General features: G+C 47.6%; 1 protein-coding gene across 2 annotated transcripts in view; it reads right to left on the reverse strand.

Moving 5' to 3' along the window:
• The window catches only part of NLRC5 (NLR family CARD domain containing 5), a 78,728-nt gene that overhangs the window by 33,216 nt on the left and 30,190 nt on the right, over positions 1–15,322 (reverse strand). Inside the window, exons 12-21 of one of the 2 annotated variants that reach the window (XM_039503659.1) lie at positions 12,467–12,550; positions 8,892–8,975; positions 8,315–8,404; positions 7,445–7,510; positions 6,072–6,143; positions 4,592–4,675; positions 2,244–2,327; positions 1,490–1,579; positions 1,307–1,354; positions 766–837 (exon numbers count right to left, since the gene is read on the reverse strand). In XM_039503659.1, coding sequence (XP_039359593.1) covers positions 766–837; positions 1,307–1,354; positions 1,490–1,579; positions 2,244–2,327; positions 4,592–4,675; positions 6,072–6,143; positions 7,445–7,510; positions 8,315–8,404; positions 8,892–8,975; positions 12,467–12,550 — 774 coding nt within the window. The remainder of the gene's footprint in view (positions 1–765; positions 838–1,306; positions 1,355–1,489; positions 1,580–2,243; positions 2,328–4,591; positions 4,676–6,071; positions 6,144–7,444; positions 7,511–8,314; positions 8,405–8,891; positions 8,976–12,466; positions 12,551–15,322) is intronic. The other variant, XM_039503660.1, reaches the window with a different exon arrangement.

Below are 15,322 nucleotides of genomic sequence, written 5' to 3' on the forward strand. Positions count from 1 at the left end.
AGACTAGCTCATGTGAATGATGATTCTCTGTGTGTGTACAAGGGAGGAGTAGCATAATACCCTATGGGCCAGATCCTCAGTTGATGTTAATTGTCATTGACTTCAGTGGAGTCATGTCAATTTATATCAGCTGAGGATGTGCCTCTATAGACAAGTATTTCAGGCACCCAGATCTCTTTTCATTCCAGTGGTGGAGGGGCTGGGAAGGTGATGTCCCAAAAGCAAATCATTTAGAAAGAGCTCCCCAAGAATGCTGTTAGATTTGGAACAGCTGTGGGCCCGATACTTCCCCCACCCTTTCTCTCCACCTCTGCCGATGCTCTGAGAGCTGTGACTGACCAACCAGAGGGGTAGAGGGCAGCTGTTCCAATGGGAAGCAGAATCTAGCACCCTCTCTCTCTTTAGGATGAGAACTAGGCAGTGCATGGAGAGACCCTCTGAGGAAAAACACTTGGAGATGAAGTAAAAGCAGCAAAGAGTCCTGTGGCACCTTACAGACTAACAGAAGTTTTGGAGCATGAGCTTTCGTGGGTGAATACTTGCATCTGACGAAGTGGGGATTCACCCACGAAAGCTCATGCTCCAAAACTTCTGTTAGTCTATAAGGTGCCACAGGACTCTTTGCTGCTTTTACAGATCCAGACTAACACGGCTACCCCCCTGATACTTGGAGATGAAGGACTCCCAAAGCGATCATGACCCACGCTTGGCTCTTCTGACGTTTCTAAATGAAAAAACGGGAGCCAGAACAGAAAGTTGCCATACCGAAAGCAATGGTCATTCTCTAAATGTTGTGGATGAGCCGGGAACTTTCCTGCAGATCTGGTACTGCTGTTCCTGGGGACAGAGTTTTTGTTACCATTTCAATTGCACCGAGTGCGAAACGCTGTGTTGTCTATGGGTAGCTGACTCTCCATGCCTCAGTGCAGTGGCCTCACACACCAGCCTCCCCGGGCCCCGCAAAATGAAGCACACACTGTTCACAGGAGCGAAGACTCATGCCACCCCTCCAACCCCAGGGGTGCCTTACATCCATCCAGCGCCTTTGGTCCGGTGGCTGCCCAGGAGGAAGTCAACTCCCATCCCCATCACCCACTGCTGACCCTGCCACTCCATCCCGCATGCTCCCGGCTGCCCACCCCCATCCACACCACCCAGCTGCTCCCTGCCTCCACTATTCCCAGCCAGCGTTCAGAGCCAAAAGGACCCCTGATTTTGACACCCCGCGGAAACCACCCTATTGCAACATGGCCATCTCGATACTATGGGAATGGCACACAGGGAAATGCTTGGACAGGGTCTTTACCTGACACTTTCCCAGAAGGTTAAGTGGACCGACTGAGCGTTTCCCAGGCTGTAACCAAAAGAGAACACCATGAACACGCAGTCAGGAGAGGGGTGCTCACGTTTCATGGACTGCAAGGCAAGGTCACGTGTCTCGAGCTTCAGCGCTGATGGGAAAACACAGCAACAAGAGCCCCAAACATACCTGATGTCTATTGATTTAATGTGGTCCAGGGCCGATAAACACTGAGCTAAGCCAAACACAGCACTCAGCGATATCTGATTGCCACTCAGCCTAGAGGAAGAGATGAAATAAAACCATTATTTTCAAAGGATTAGATCCTCATCCTCATTATCATTAATGATTTATACAGTATCAGAAATGGTCCTTGCGCTGAAGAACTTACAGTCTCCCAGCAGCTGGGAGCGTGCTTCTCAGCTTGCAAAGACAGACACGTGCTAGCTCTGCTCAAGCTAGCACACTAAAAACTGCGGTGTAGCCAGGGAAAGCACAGGAGGCAGCTCGGGCTAGCCGCTTGGGTACAAGCCCACCTGGACCACAGGCTATATGCCCGCACGGCTACCACAAGCCATCACCCACACTACCCCTGTTTGCATTGCTATTTTTAGCACACTAGCTCCAGCCAAGCTAGTGTGTGTGTGTCTAGGCGAGCTAAAAAACACGCTCGCGGCTGCAGCGTGGGCATACCCTAAGGGCCTGACGCGCTGCTGCTGTGCACTGCCTGTCCTCATTTCCATCTATGCAAACGTAACTCAGTCCAAGCGAGTGGTACACAAATTAGATGTCAAACACGCCCATCCCCTGGTGTGTGAGTGGGAAATTCCAGCATTTCACACCTATTTTGCACAGGTTTAAACAACTATCCACAAGGTAAGTCAAGGGTGGGAATTAGGCCAAACGTTTTAAACAAGCTACATAATGACGAATGATCACTTACTTCAGGGAACTCACTGCCTTCAGCTCCGGAAGGAGTCCAACCAGCTTCCCGACGCCCTGGTCTCCCAAAGAGTTATTTGACAAACTAGGATTTAAAGGAAGATATTTATTTTTCATTGAGAAGATAAATATGGTCTAGAGATAATACTTAAGGTCCTGCCATGAGTGCAGGGGTCTGGGCTAGATGACCTCTCGAGATCCCCTCCAGTCCTGCAATTCTGTGATTTTATGATATACATGGTCTGCTCCCTTAATGTCAGTCCTCAAAGGGCAGAGCACTGGCATCCTCGGATGCAAATCAAAGCCGCAGGTAGCTCATCCAGTCTCCTCCTTGCCGTTTTTGGTCAAATAAGTTGACACACAGTGGCTTAAGTCAACCCTTCTTTGTACATAGCCCAGGCCTCAGGACTAAAACCTGGAGGGCACAAGGCCACTGACGGGATCCGGAGCATTGCAACTCTGATGCGAATCCAGTCGAGTTTCCTCCCACTGACAGGAGTAAGTCCACTGAAGTCAACAGTTACGCCAGAGTGAACGAGAGGAGAACCGTGCCCAGAACTTCCTCATCGTCTGATGCCTGTTCAGTAGCCTCTGGAACGAGCTAGTACTTCTCATCCCCAGAGGTCAGACAGCCACATCCATCAGAAGGATCTCAAATTGGCCCTCGTGTTTCCAGGTTCAGCAGAGGAACCCAGGCATGAATGAGTCCCAGACAATGCAACTTTTCTGTGTTGCAAAACTTGTTGAGGTTTCAAGATCAGGTTTCGTTCCGATGCTGAAGGACAATGAGACCTTTCGAAATTTTGACCAAAAATTAAAGAGAATCCGAGACTCATCCCAGAACAGCTTGGCAGTTAAGGCACTTGCCAAGGGTATGGAAGGCCCATGTTTGGAACAGGCTCGCAAATCTGGCTCTCCCATGTCCCAGCCAAGTGCCCTAACCAGTCTAGTCTAGATCTCTCTTGTTCTCCCCCCCCCCTCCCCACACCAGAAAACAACTCCATCCTGGCCTGAATCTCCCTCCAAAGAGATGCATTTCCACAAAGCATTTCAGGGTTGGCAAAATGACTTTTCTGACAGAAAAAAAAGTTTTTCCATACTACTGAGAATAAACTCCCCGCATGCCTCTTTCCTGGGTCAGGCAGGAGGCACATTGGCAGGGCAGCTAGCTGGGAAGGTTGCACTGCTGCCACTAAAGTTAGACCTGATCTGTGAGTGCACAGAAGACTTCAGTCTCCAGTCATCCATATAAATATATATTTCATTTCACAATAGGGAAAGCATCAGTTCCCATCCCTTCTCCTACCAGGAAAGCCACTTAAATGAGTTGCTATGCTGGATTTGGCCTAGCAGAGGGGATTGAAATGTCCATTACAATGCACTGCCGCTGATGCAGGCACTGTCCCTCAGGCAACACAATTAAAGGAGTCTCTGAGGTACAGGCAGCCATTTCCCTGGAAATATGCAGGCTTCATACAAATGCTCACTTGACTCAGTGAAGTCTCTTCCTCGGGGCTCTGGCAAGAGGCCTGGGGAAAGCTGCATCAAGCACTGCCCCATATCATAGAAAATGCTCCACTTCCCAGACCAGCACGGAAGCACGCAGGATTAAAATTGGCTTTGTACATGCTTTTGACCAAGCAACTTGATCGCTTGAACGCTTATGGAAAGTGGACACTAAAAGACAGTTTGACCACCCATTGCTGGGTTTAACGCAAGAACCACTGGGTGAAATCTCTCACCTGTGTTATACAGGAGGTCATGTTAAATTATCATAATGGTCCTTTCTGGCTGTAAAATCTAGGAATCTCTGAAATCCTACATCTGTGCAAGTCTATGACCACAAAACCAAGAACCACCTCCTGCTGCTAGCAAATGGAATGACTCCTTTTGTTTACACGGTAGAGATCTGTGCTTTCGTGCTGAAGATCCTAGGTAAGCTGTGTTGACGATCTATACGTGAGCATCACACCCTATTGTGAATGTGCAAAAGAGAGGCTCATTTTGCATGCATGCAAATGAACCAATGGAACAATTTGCTCTAGGCATGTGGTGGATTTTCCGTCACTCCAAGTGTTTCAGTCAAGACTGGATGTCTTTCTAGTAGATACGTTCCCGCTCAAATACACGTGAATGGGCTTGATGCAGAACTTACTGGGCAAAGTTCTCTGCCCTGTGTTATGCAGGAGGTTAGAGTAGACAACCACCCTTCTGGCCTTAAAATTATGGATCTCGGAACAACTAACTGGGGCCTATAAATAAGGCCCAACATTTTAAACTATTTATTATAAACAATATCCCAACAAATCGCAAAAATACAACTTAGCTCTAAAAAATAAGAAGACTCACTCGAGCTCTGATACACTGCTACATTTCTTCAACATAGTGCACAACTTGTCCAGATCTCGGGTGGGAAAACCACTGTCTGTCAGCCTAAGAAAGAAAGCAACCCCCCCACCCCAAATTATGAGATAGGCTTAAAAATCATGAGATTTTAAAAAAAGAATAATGTTTAAGTTCTTTTCATTGCCTTCTGGTGTTTGAGCCTTTTGTTTATACTCAGGTCACATTTTCCAGTTTTTCTCTACAAACATGAGGATTAGAAACGTACTTTTTCATACATCCAGGAGCTGGGGGTTTTAAGAAACCCATGAAACTAATGATAAAATCATGAGAGTTGGCAATGCTGCTGTAACCCAGCGGTTTAAACTGCATCTGACTGAAAGAGTGAGTTGTTCTACAAGAGACTTTCAAAATCAGATTTAAACTGAGCTCTGCTTGGGAAAAATATTACGGTAAAACAGCAAGAGCTACACTGAATTTCAACTCAGCCCTCTGAATACAACCCTGCATAGCAGCCCAGCACTGACCAATGGATATGGCAGGGGCCAGGTGACTGATGTGCTATTCTGAGGTGTGTGACCTTGACCAAGTCACATCACTGTTTTGTGCCTCAGTTTCTCCATCTGTAAAATGGGAATAATACGTATATGAAAATTATGGGTAAAAGTGCTATATGGACACGGAGCATTATCATTTGCTAAGAGATGAGGCTGGCTGTTCTTTATCATTATTTATTTGTATTACAATAGCACATGGAGGTTCCCCACTGAAACTGCCCATGAACCCCATTGTTCTCAGAACAGTGCATACACATGGTAAGAGATCCTCAGTGTCCCAAGGAGCTTTACATTTAAACAGACTAAGGGTGGGATAAATGAAGGATGATTAGCCTCCTCTTACAGATGAGGAATCAAGGCACAGAAAAACTAAGTGACTTGTCCAAGGTCACGCAGGGAGTCTGTGGCAGGGCAGGGATTTGAACCCAGCTATCATGAGTCCTACTTGAGAGCTATATCCAGATGCCCATCCTTCCTCTTGACAGCCTGCAAGATATACAAACACACACTGACCTATACAGGTTTATATAGTCTCAATTAAATCTGGACTTGGGTTTGAGTCCAGGATCTTCTTGCAATGCATGTCCCAGAACAAGAGTAACTGACCAGCTCAGCAAATCAAGTTCCCACCTCTGACCTGCTGGTTGAAATACTAACCACAGGCTGATTTGGTGAATGAGACCTCATAACTAGACATCAAAGTGGGCTTCTGCAGGACTGCACGAGCACTAACCACAGAGTCGCCAGTGCCGTGCGTCCTAGACTTTACCCCCACCCCACACAAAGATAATAACGATAAACAATGAGAAGTGACTCTTCCTTTCAACAGCCTCGTCAATGCTACTCGCCATTTGAACTTGCGTCAGAAATGGTTTTCTCAGCTGCAAACACCAAAGATCTCTGAATGCCCATGAAAAGCATCAACGTACCTTATTTTCCTTGAGACCACAGACTTCTGGCTCTCACCTCCACCGGACTGGTCCCCACTACGAGATGTATCCCTGTAACAATACACATGATCAGATCTGAACATAAACTGTCCTCTGAAAAGACAAGGTGAAGAGAAGAACTCAAGGAGACATACATAAGTAACCACTCCACAGGGAGCACTCACCTCCACGAGAAGCCAGCGCAAAAAGCAGGACAAATTATTGGAAATATACATTGCTTTCCCTTGTTTGTAACGCCACCATGGATTTGCCACTATGATCTACCTCAAAGAGCTTGTCTCTGACCAGCTCATTTCCCTGCACTTGTCTAGCAGTAGCCAATTCTTCCTTTCAGTGGTTAACAAAATACTTGTGAAAAGGGCTGTTTGAAATTTTTCCATCTAAACTGGTTTTGGGCAGAAATACGGGTTTTGACAGAACAAAGATTTTTGTGAAAAATGTCTGTCTTGCATGGAGAAATTTCCATTTTTTGGTCAAAAACAGGACACCCTAAAACTGAAATATTTTGATTCTAAAATGCCACTGTGGTGCATCATGGGAGTTGCAGTTCAGGTATTTCTTGTTCCCATTTTTCTCTAGGAGCTGGGCTTCCCATTTGGACTGCATCTTCCATGATGCAACATGGGCATGCAACTCCTCACTAAGAAAGGGAGACCCTGGTGCATCATGGGAGATGTAGTCCAACCAGGGAGCGCAATTTATAGAGAACAGGAGAATAAGGTGCCTGAACTACAGCTCTCATGAGGCAAATGGCAGCACTTCAGAATCAAAATATTTTGAATTTTTTTTGCCCAAACTTCCTGAGAACATAAACCTCATTTTCTGGTCAGCTTGACTTGTGAGTTATGGATATGATGACCCCAGAATTTACCGTAAGCTGAACTTGGTGTCATTCTTTGTGAACATATCTGTGAATCAGATTTTGTAACTATTCGACCTGCCCTCCTGTTGTGTAGCACGGTTGTGTGGTGTTAATTGCTACATTGATGACCTTTTATTTTAGCATAGTCTACTATGCTTGGGGTCCTGTGGGATGAAATGTGCTGTCAAGATGTAAGACATTATAATCAGGGTGTGGGGAAACAGAGTGAGAGTGGCTAAACTGGGTAGGATGCTAAGAGAAAGCATCAAGATTAGAGTGAGTTGAGCAGCAGAGGGGCAACATTGTCAGGGTACACAGTGCACCCTAGTGATCAACTAAATCATATGTCTGGATTCATTCCAACATGTAAATAACAGGAAAATGTAAGGAACAGATGGGGTGGGGGGAAATTAACATTTCAGCTATGCTCTGACTTGTGATCAGCACGGACTGATACACAGAACAAGGGAACTGTTTCCATGTGATGTACCTGGAACGGGTAGAGGCAAATTCTCTATCTCCTATAAACTTCAGGATTGCAGTCTGATGATGAAGGCTGTGGAAGAAAGAGATGACAAACAGTGTCACATTTGGTTCACTGACTATCACTAATTTATATTTTATTTACTCTTGATAACATTGTGTGGTTTCTCAAAATGACTTAGTCATCACATCAAAGGTCAATTAAAATATTACCATTAGACAGCAGTTCCAAGATCAATTAATATATTACCCAAGACAACCAGCTCTCTCACATGACTATACTTGAGTCTAATTATGCAATATCAACTGAATAGCTCAGGAACACTATCAAGGAAAAGGTCCTGTTGAAGTTATTACACTTAACAACACGGAGTCTTGTCTACAGTCGGGAATTTTAGTCAGGGTTTGGGGAGGGAACCCATCAGTGCTGCTGCCAGTTCAGCTGAACCAGTGAAAATTTCTCTCTAAAATCCCCTGGTGCCAATAGCATGAGAGAGGCAAAAAAGGGGTTTTATGATTCTCCGCAATGGATTTTGAGAGTTTACCCTGAAAAACGCTGTTGATTCTGCAGGGTTATTCCTGCTAAACTGTTCCGCTTTTAGCTATGAAGGAATACACAGAACTACATACATTAGAAGTGGATGGTCATTTAGCCTATGTCCTGCCAATATAAGAATATTCCCTGCCACATATTTTCAGTGCTTGCAAGGATAAATACAGATTGTGAGGTACTCAGATACTGTGCTCACAAGGGCCATATAAGTACCCATAGATAAATTAGATAGGCTAAAGGGGGCCATACAAGTGCCTTTAGATGACAGATTAGACAGATGAGAGAGATCAGTTGAGTACAATTTCCTGATCTGACTTTGCATACCTGGCTTCAAACTCCACCACATTCAAGCAGATGTTCACAGCATTCAACAGACAGCAAACACCATCCACAGATATCTGGTTGTTACTGACACTGAGAAAGAAAACAACCAGACAAGCAAATGATTACCTATTGAAAAGTGGGTGTGCAATAACAGACCACGAAGGAAGTCATTAGAGGGACATGATGAATACTGCTCCATGCACATTCTAACATTTAATTTTTTTAAGTGGTCGGGCTGAAAACAGCTGGAGCCAGTATTCTTGGGGACAAGGCATTTGATGCTAAACTTCTATATTCTGAAAGGATGAGACTCCGCTTCTGAACACAGTGTTAGAAGCATGTGAGCCACCTAAGATTTCAGAGGTCCCTGGGCCTTCGGCTGCTCCCCTGTACGGGGGTACATCTCACTCCAAGAGGCTTGACTGGCTTCCTCCTGACTCAATATTCCACCAATTACTCCTCTGTGAGGGCTAGGAAGGGTGTCAGCTTCCTTCATGGTGGAACCCTGTCAGCGTCTATGTACAACAGCCACCATCTTCATCACAGAATAATTCGGGGGGTGCACAGCAATACTTACTCCAACTGCTTGGAAATACGTGCCTCAGGGAGACTCTCCGCCAGCAGTCTGCAGCCTTCATCACTAAGTTGGTTACCTGATAAACTGAGGGATTTTCCCATTAAAGTGGTTCATTCTGAACAGTGTAAATCACACAGAATCTCATCCTCCTACTCCCATGCTCCTCCACACCCCTGCTTGGCCCCAGCAGAACTATGCAAAGTGATTTTTCAGTTTACTGGCAATGCTGGAAAAAAAACAACCCTAAAACAAAGTAGTTTCAGATTGAACCAAAACCTTTTTTGTTCCCTTTTAATTTTCAGTAAATTGGGTCCAAGGAAACATTTCAGTTTGACTGGGTTTTTAAAATAAAATTAAAGGACATTTTGAAACAAAAAGTCATTTCAAACCAAGAACTCAAAATGTTTTGTTTTGAAAACTTTGAAACAAAATGTTTTGATTTAAAAAAAAAATTGTAGGTTTGGCTTTTTTTAACTAAAACAATTTGGCAAAAACAACATGAAGTCTCAAAATATTTCACTGTTGCCGAACCTGCATTTTCCCCCCTGTACCTATTGGGTTCCGGGAAGTAGGCAGGCTTAAGGATCCCCCCACCCCCGGCCTAAGGGGAGGATCTACAGGACCTGAAAACCCAACTGGCTTCGGGGGACAACTAATAAAAGAACAGGGACAGGAGTGCAGTCAGAGGGTCAAAAGAAGGGAGCCTGATGGGGACACCGAGCAGAGAACCCCAGACAGCACCCACTGCTCCCCGAAGGTGTCAAGGGAGCCAGTGGACGCCGCCCAGAGGAACTCTGCCCGGATGCATCACAGGAGTCTCCATTGGCCAACCTCCTCTCCCTGGTCGCGTAGATGGCCATTTTGGCCAGGGCGAGGAGGAGGTTGACCAGAAGGTCCCGCGACTTCGTGGGGCCACGGATAGGGAATGTGTGGAGAAGCAGGTGGGGGGAAAAGTGCAGCCAGAAACGCAACAGGATGTTGGTGAGGAGCCGGTATAGGGGCTGCAGCCTGGCGCACTCTAAGTAAATGTGCGCCAGGGTCTCCCTCACGCCGCAGAAGGGGCAGGTGTCCGGGACAGGGGTAAACCGCGCCAAGTACACGCCCGTGCTCACGGCCCCATGAAGGAGCTGCCAGCTGATATCCCCGGCGGGCCTCGGGACCAGGGTGGAGTACAGGCTGGCCCACCGGTTTTCCCCCCTGTATCTATTGGGTTTCCGGGAAACAGGGCGGGCAAAGCCCGCCCCATGCTAACGGAACCCCCCCCCCAGCCTAAGGGGAGGTACCACAGAGCCTCAGAAACCCACTAATTGCGGGGGACAACTAATAAAAGAACAGGGACAGGAGTGTGGTCAAAGGGTCATAAGAAGGGATCCTGACGGGGACACCGAGCAGAGAACCCCGGACAGCGCCCACTGCTCCTCGAAGGCGTCAAGGGAGCCAGCAGACGCCACCCAGAGGAACTCCGCCCGGAGACGTGAGTGGACGAGGGACCGAAAACAAGCCCCACAGTCACAGGAGTCTCCGTCGGCCAACCTCCTCTCCCTGGTCGCGTGGATGGCCTTTTTAGCCAGGGCGAGGAGGAGGTTGACCAGGAGGTCCCGCGACTTTGTGGGGCCATGGATAGGGAGTGCATGGATAAGGAGGTGAGGGGAAAAGTGCAGCCAGAAACGTAACAGAATGTCGGTGAGGAGCCGGTATAGGGGCTGCAACCTGGCGCACTCTAGGTAAACATGCGCCAGGGTCTCCCTCACGCCGCAGAAGGGGCAGGTGTCCGGGACAGGGGTGAACCGCGCCAAGTACACGCCCGTGCTCACGGCCCCATGAAGGAGCCGCCAGCTGATATCCCCGGCGGACCTCGGGACCAGGGTGGAGTACAGGCTGGCCCACCGGTTTTCCCCCCTGTAGCAGGGTGGTCACCCACTCCAGCCGCAAAGGGCTTAAAACGGCCCTGGGAAGGGTGTGGCTGGGAGCAAGCAGTTCCCAGGCTGATTGGGGAAGCAGGCTCAGCTGTGGCCATGCCCCAATCAGGGCCCAGCTGACCCTTATAAGAGGGCAGTGGGCCAGGAGCAGAGTTGGTCTCTGCCTATAGAGAGGGAAGGGCCTGGCTGCTTAGGAGCTCACAAGGTACCTAGAGTGGAGCAGGGCTGGGGGAAGTCCAGAGGAGCTGGGAAGCTCTGGCCTGGAAACCCCCCAGGCTGCAGGCCTTGTTGAAGGCCCAGAAGGGTACTGGGGGTTGCAGAGGGCAGCCCAGGGGTAGGCCAAGCCAGCTGGTCCATACCCACCTTGCCTGTGATGAGTGGCTTGTACACTGCAGTCTGCAGATACTGAGGTGAGGTTGGGATAGTGGGTGGTGGGGGTTCCCCAGGGTGGAGAGACCCAGATACTGTGGGGTTACTGCCAGGGGGAAATCCCCAGGAGAAGGGGCACTGGGGTCTGGCAGGAACATGGGGGCCAGTGAAAGGTGAGACACTGGCTGGCAGAGGGCGCTCTGGAGGCTGGTGAGCTAATTCCCCGGGAGGCCAGCAGGAGGTGAGGTGGAGGTGAGCATCACCCTGTTACACCCCTCAAAATAGCTTTGGACAAAAACTTTCACCCTGCTCTACTTCCTACATGAAGTCCCCTCAGTGAGTCCACTCTGCTTCACTTGGCTTGTGTGTGTGCCCCAGGCCCAACAAGAACCCGCCATTCAAGCACTTGGGGAGGGAATGCGAGCCACAGAACTATGTCAATGGGTGGCTGCAGTCCTGATGGGAGAGGGAAAACACAGGGTAAGAAAGCCCCTCTAACCCTAATCCCAGCCAGTCAATGGGAGAGCTGGCCCTCTAATCTGTGGTGCTGAGCTGGGCTGGAGAATCACCTTGCCAGAGACATTAGAGTTCCCTGAATTTCCTCTTGCAAGTAGGTTACAATGAAATCTGTACAGCCAGACCCTGCCTGGCACTAGCTGTGCAGAAAAAAAGCGGGGGGTGTAGTAGCTGCTAGTCCCCCCAAAGGGGGGCCCTGCCTCTCCAGACCATCTAGCAGAGGTGGACGGCCTTGGAGGGGCATACAGGCAGCGCAACAGGCACATCTGCCCTCTGTGCCAAGAGTCCCAGGACATGGTCTCCTCAAGGATCTAACAGACGTGCTCTAGTTCAAACAGGAATTAATGCAGAGAAATCCTACGGCCTGTGTTAGACAGATGGTCAGACCAGAGCACCACAATGGATCCTTCTGGTCTGATAATCTGACTCTGTAAATGCCTTCCAGAGCAGCGCTGTTCCCCAGAGCCCCTGGCACATGCCTTTGCCTCCGGGGCACAGCGTGGCCAACAATGCTGTTTGAAAAGAGGTGTCTCTGGTTACATTCCCGTAGTGCCAGAAGCTGGGGGTTAGACTCCCAACTCCCACTGAATCTCTTCAAAAATCCCAGTGTGCCTAATCTAGAACAACATGGCCCCCCTCCCCCCACTGGGGTGAGGAACCCGCATTAAATCGGTGATTTGACATGATTTCTCCCTCTTCCATCCCACCTGCAGCAAGATCAACATTAGAAGGGACCCTTAGAGGAAACAGGATCTTTCCTGATGTACTTACTCCACTTCCGAGAAGTGGGCGGAGCCCCTGAGAAGAGCAGCGATCTCCCCTGCATGTTGTGAATTGAGGCTGCAATCCTGTAACCTATGAAGAGGAAGATTAGAGTAAATGAGTGGTGAAGAGACAGACCGAGCAGGAGGCTGATATCAGAGTGCAAACAGTTCTAAGGGGATTTAGGGGGAATTCACATCTGGGATAAATGCAGAGAGGGCCAGTGGATGGGGCAGCAGACTGGGAGTCATCAGATCTGGATTCTGTTCCCATCTCTTCCAGTGATGGGTCTGGGTGACCTTGGGCAAGCCACTTCACTCCTCTTGTGCCTCAGTTTCTCTAGTTGTAAAATGAGGATAATACTTTATAAGGAGCTCTGAGAGCCTTCATTGACAAGTGCTATGAGAGTGCAAAGTTTTATTGCATAGTAAAGCCTCACCATCCTCCCTACAAGGAAGGTAAGCATTATCATTCCCATCTTATGAGCAGGGAAAGTGAGGCACAGAGTGACAGTAATTGTAGGTTGTGAGAAAAGGTCTTCACTTTTATCAGGTTTAAATTTGCTTCATTTCAACTTCATTCGAAATGCCTGTGTCCTTGTATTAGGAGAAAAGTGACTTTTCTTTCTGAATCCCAGAGGAGGCCTTGGAAAGAGTAGGTAGCTGTTTACTTTAAAAGCCACGTTGAGAGGGAGGAAGCATTAAAAGAGCTCAGATTAGATTCTTTGATCAAAACAAAATGTTTTCTGGAACATAATCTTTGTTTCCAGTAGACACAGCAGCAGTAGTTTAGGTCTCTAGAGTGTGATTGCTTCTTGGCAGGGATTGTCTCTTCTAGGGAGGTTTATGGTGCCCAGAACATGGGGCCCTCATCCTAATTAGAGTTTTGAGGGCTACCAGAATATAAATACTTAATTATAACAACACTGATGATAAGAGAGAGTGACTGCTAGCAACACTCAGATATTGCAGTGATGGATTGAATAGAGGAAGTGCCCGATCAGTCTTCTCTATACTGTTATTTTGTGTATCTTTATCACCTGATACCAGCCCAATGACCCCACGGTTCTGGGACTCCAACGCCCACCATCCCTTGGAGGTGAAAGAAGCAGGCTGGCTGCTTCTCAGTGCTCACAGCCCTCGCCTGCCACAAGTGCAGGCTCTGCTGGGCTGGTGTCATGGCACGACAACATTGTGATACAAACTTCCCCGTGACAACATGACAGCACAATGGAATGTTATAAAACCACATCAGCTGAGCCCAGCTCACAGTAACTGGGGACCACTGGTTTGGACAGCCTGGGATTTTTATATTTTAACTACTCACCCAGCTCCATCTCTAATAGGTCTTAAACAATAATAAAAGAACAAACAAACCCTCTGAATGTAGGGTGACCAGATAGCAAGTGTGAAAAATTAGGACGGGGGTGTGGGGTGATAGGTGCCTCTATAAGAAAAAGCCCCTATAAAATCAGGACATCTGGTCACCCTATCTCAGGGGTAGGCAACCTATGTCACATGTGCCGAAGGCGGCACGCGAGCTGATTTTCAGTGGCACTCACACTGCCCGGGTCCTGGCCACTGGTACGGGGGGCTCTGCATTTTAATTTAATTTTAAATGAAGCTTTTTAAACATTTTAAAAACCATATTTACTTTACATACAACAATAGTTTAGTTATATAATACAGACTTACAGAAAGAGACCTTCTAAAAACGTTAAAAAGTATGACTGGAACGCGAAACCTTAAATTAGAGTGAATAAATGAAGACTCAGCACAGCACTTCTGAAAGGCTGCCGACCCCTGCCCTATCTGAATGGAATGATTAATGTGATGGCTGCTTGCCTTTGTGTGGAACCTGTTCTCTGAGGATCTCAATCAACCCATGGAAACTTAGACATATTTCTGGTGAAACGTGCTGGATTTAATAGGAATGAACATAGCAGGTCAGACCCATGGTCCACCTACTGTGGTACCCTGTCTCTGAGAGTGGCCAGCACCTGCTCCTACAGAGAAAGTGGCAAGAAACTGTGAAGTCGGTCATTATGCAATAGCCAACTCCTAGGGACATTTTCTTCATAACCCCTGCAGTTAGAGGCTGGCTTTTGCTCCAATGCAGGAGGGTTTTTCTCCCACAATGCTTGTTTAAAAATATCCTTACTGTTGGAAATCTGGATGCTCTCATTATCCTTATAAATATCCAGTCCATTTTTACTCCTGCTAAGCTCTTGTCCCCTCAGTTGTATATAGTGGCAGGGAATTCCACAGGCTAACTCTATGCTGAGTCTTTCTTTTCATCAGGTTAAAATTTGCTGCCATTCAATTTCATGGAACGTCCCCTTGTTCCTGTATTGTGAGAAGGGGCAGATAATAATCCCCAAGCTACCTTCTCTACACATGTCATCCATTATCCTCTTTATCATCTTATGCCAGTCATGGTGATCCCAGCGCTCTAAGAGTCCGACTCCCATCGTCACGTGGAAGCGAGGGGAAGAAAGTCAGTTGCTTCCCAATGCGCACAGCCCTCTCCTGCCATAAATGCAGGCTCCGCTGGGCTGGTGTCATGGCACGACAACATTGTGATGCAAACTTCCCCGTGACAACATGACAGCACAATGGAATGTTGTACAACCACATCAGCTGAGCCCAGCTCACAGTAACTGGGAGCCACTGATTTCGACAGCTACTATATTTTAACTACTCACCCAGCTCCATCTCTAGTAGGTCTTAAAGAATAATAAAACAACAAGCAAACCCTCTGAATGGAATGATTAATCTGATGGCTGCTTTGCCTTTGTGTGGAACCTGTTCTCTGAAGATCTCAATTAACCCATGGAAACTTAGACATATTTCTAGCAACAGGAAG

The sequence above is a fragment of the Mauremys reevesii genome, linkage group 16, assembly GCF_016161935.1.
Source record: "Mauremys reevesii isolate NIE-2019 linkage group 16, ASM1616193v1, whole genome shotgun sequence".
NCBI classification, from domain to species: domain Eukaryota; kingdom Metazoa; phylum Chordata; order Testudines; family Geoemydidae; genus Mauremys; species Mauremys reevesii.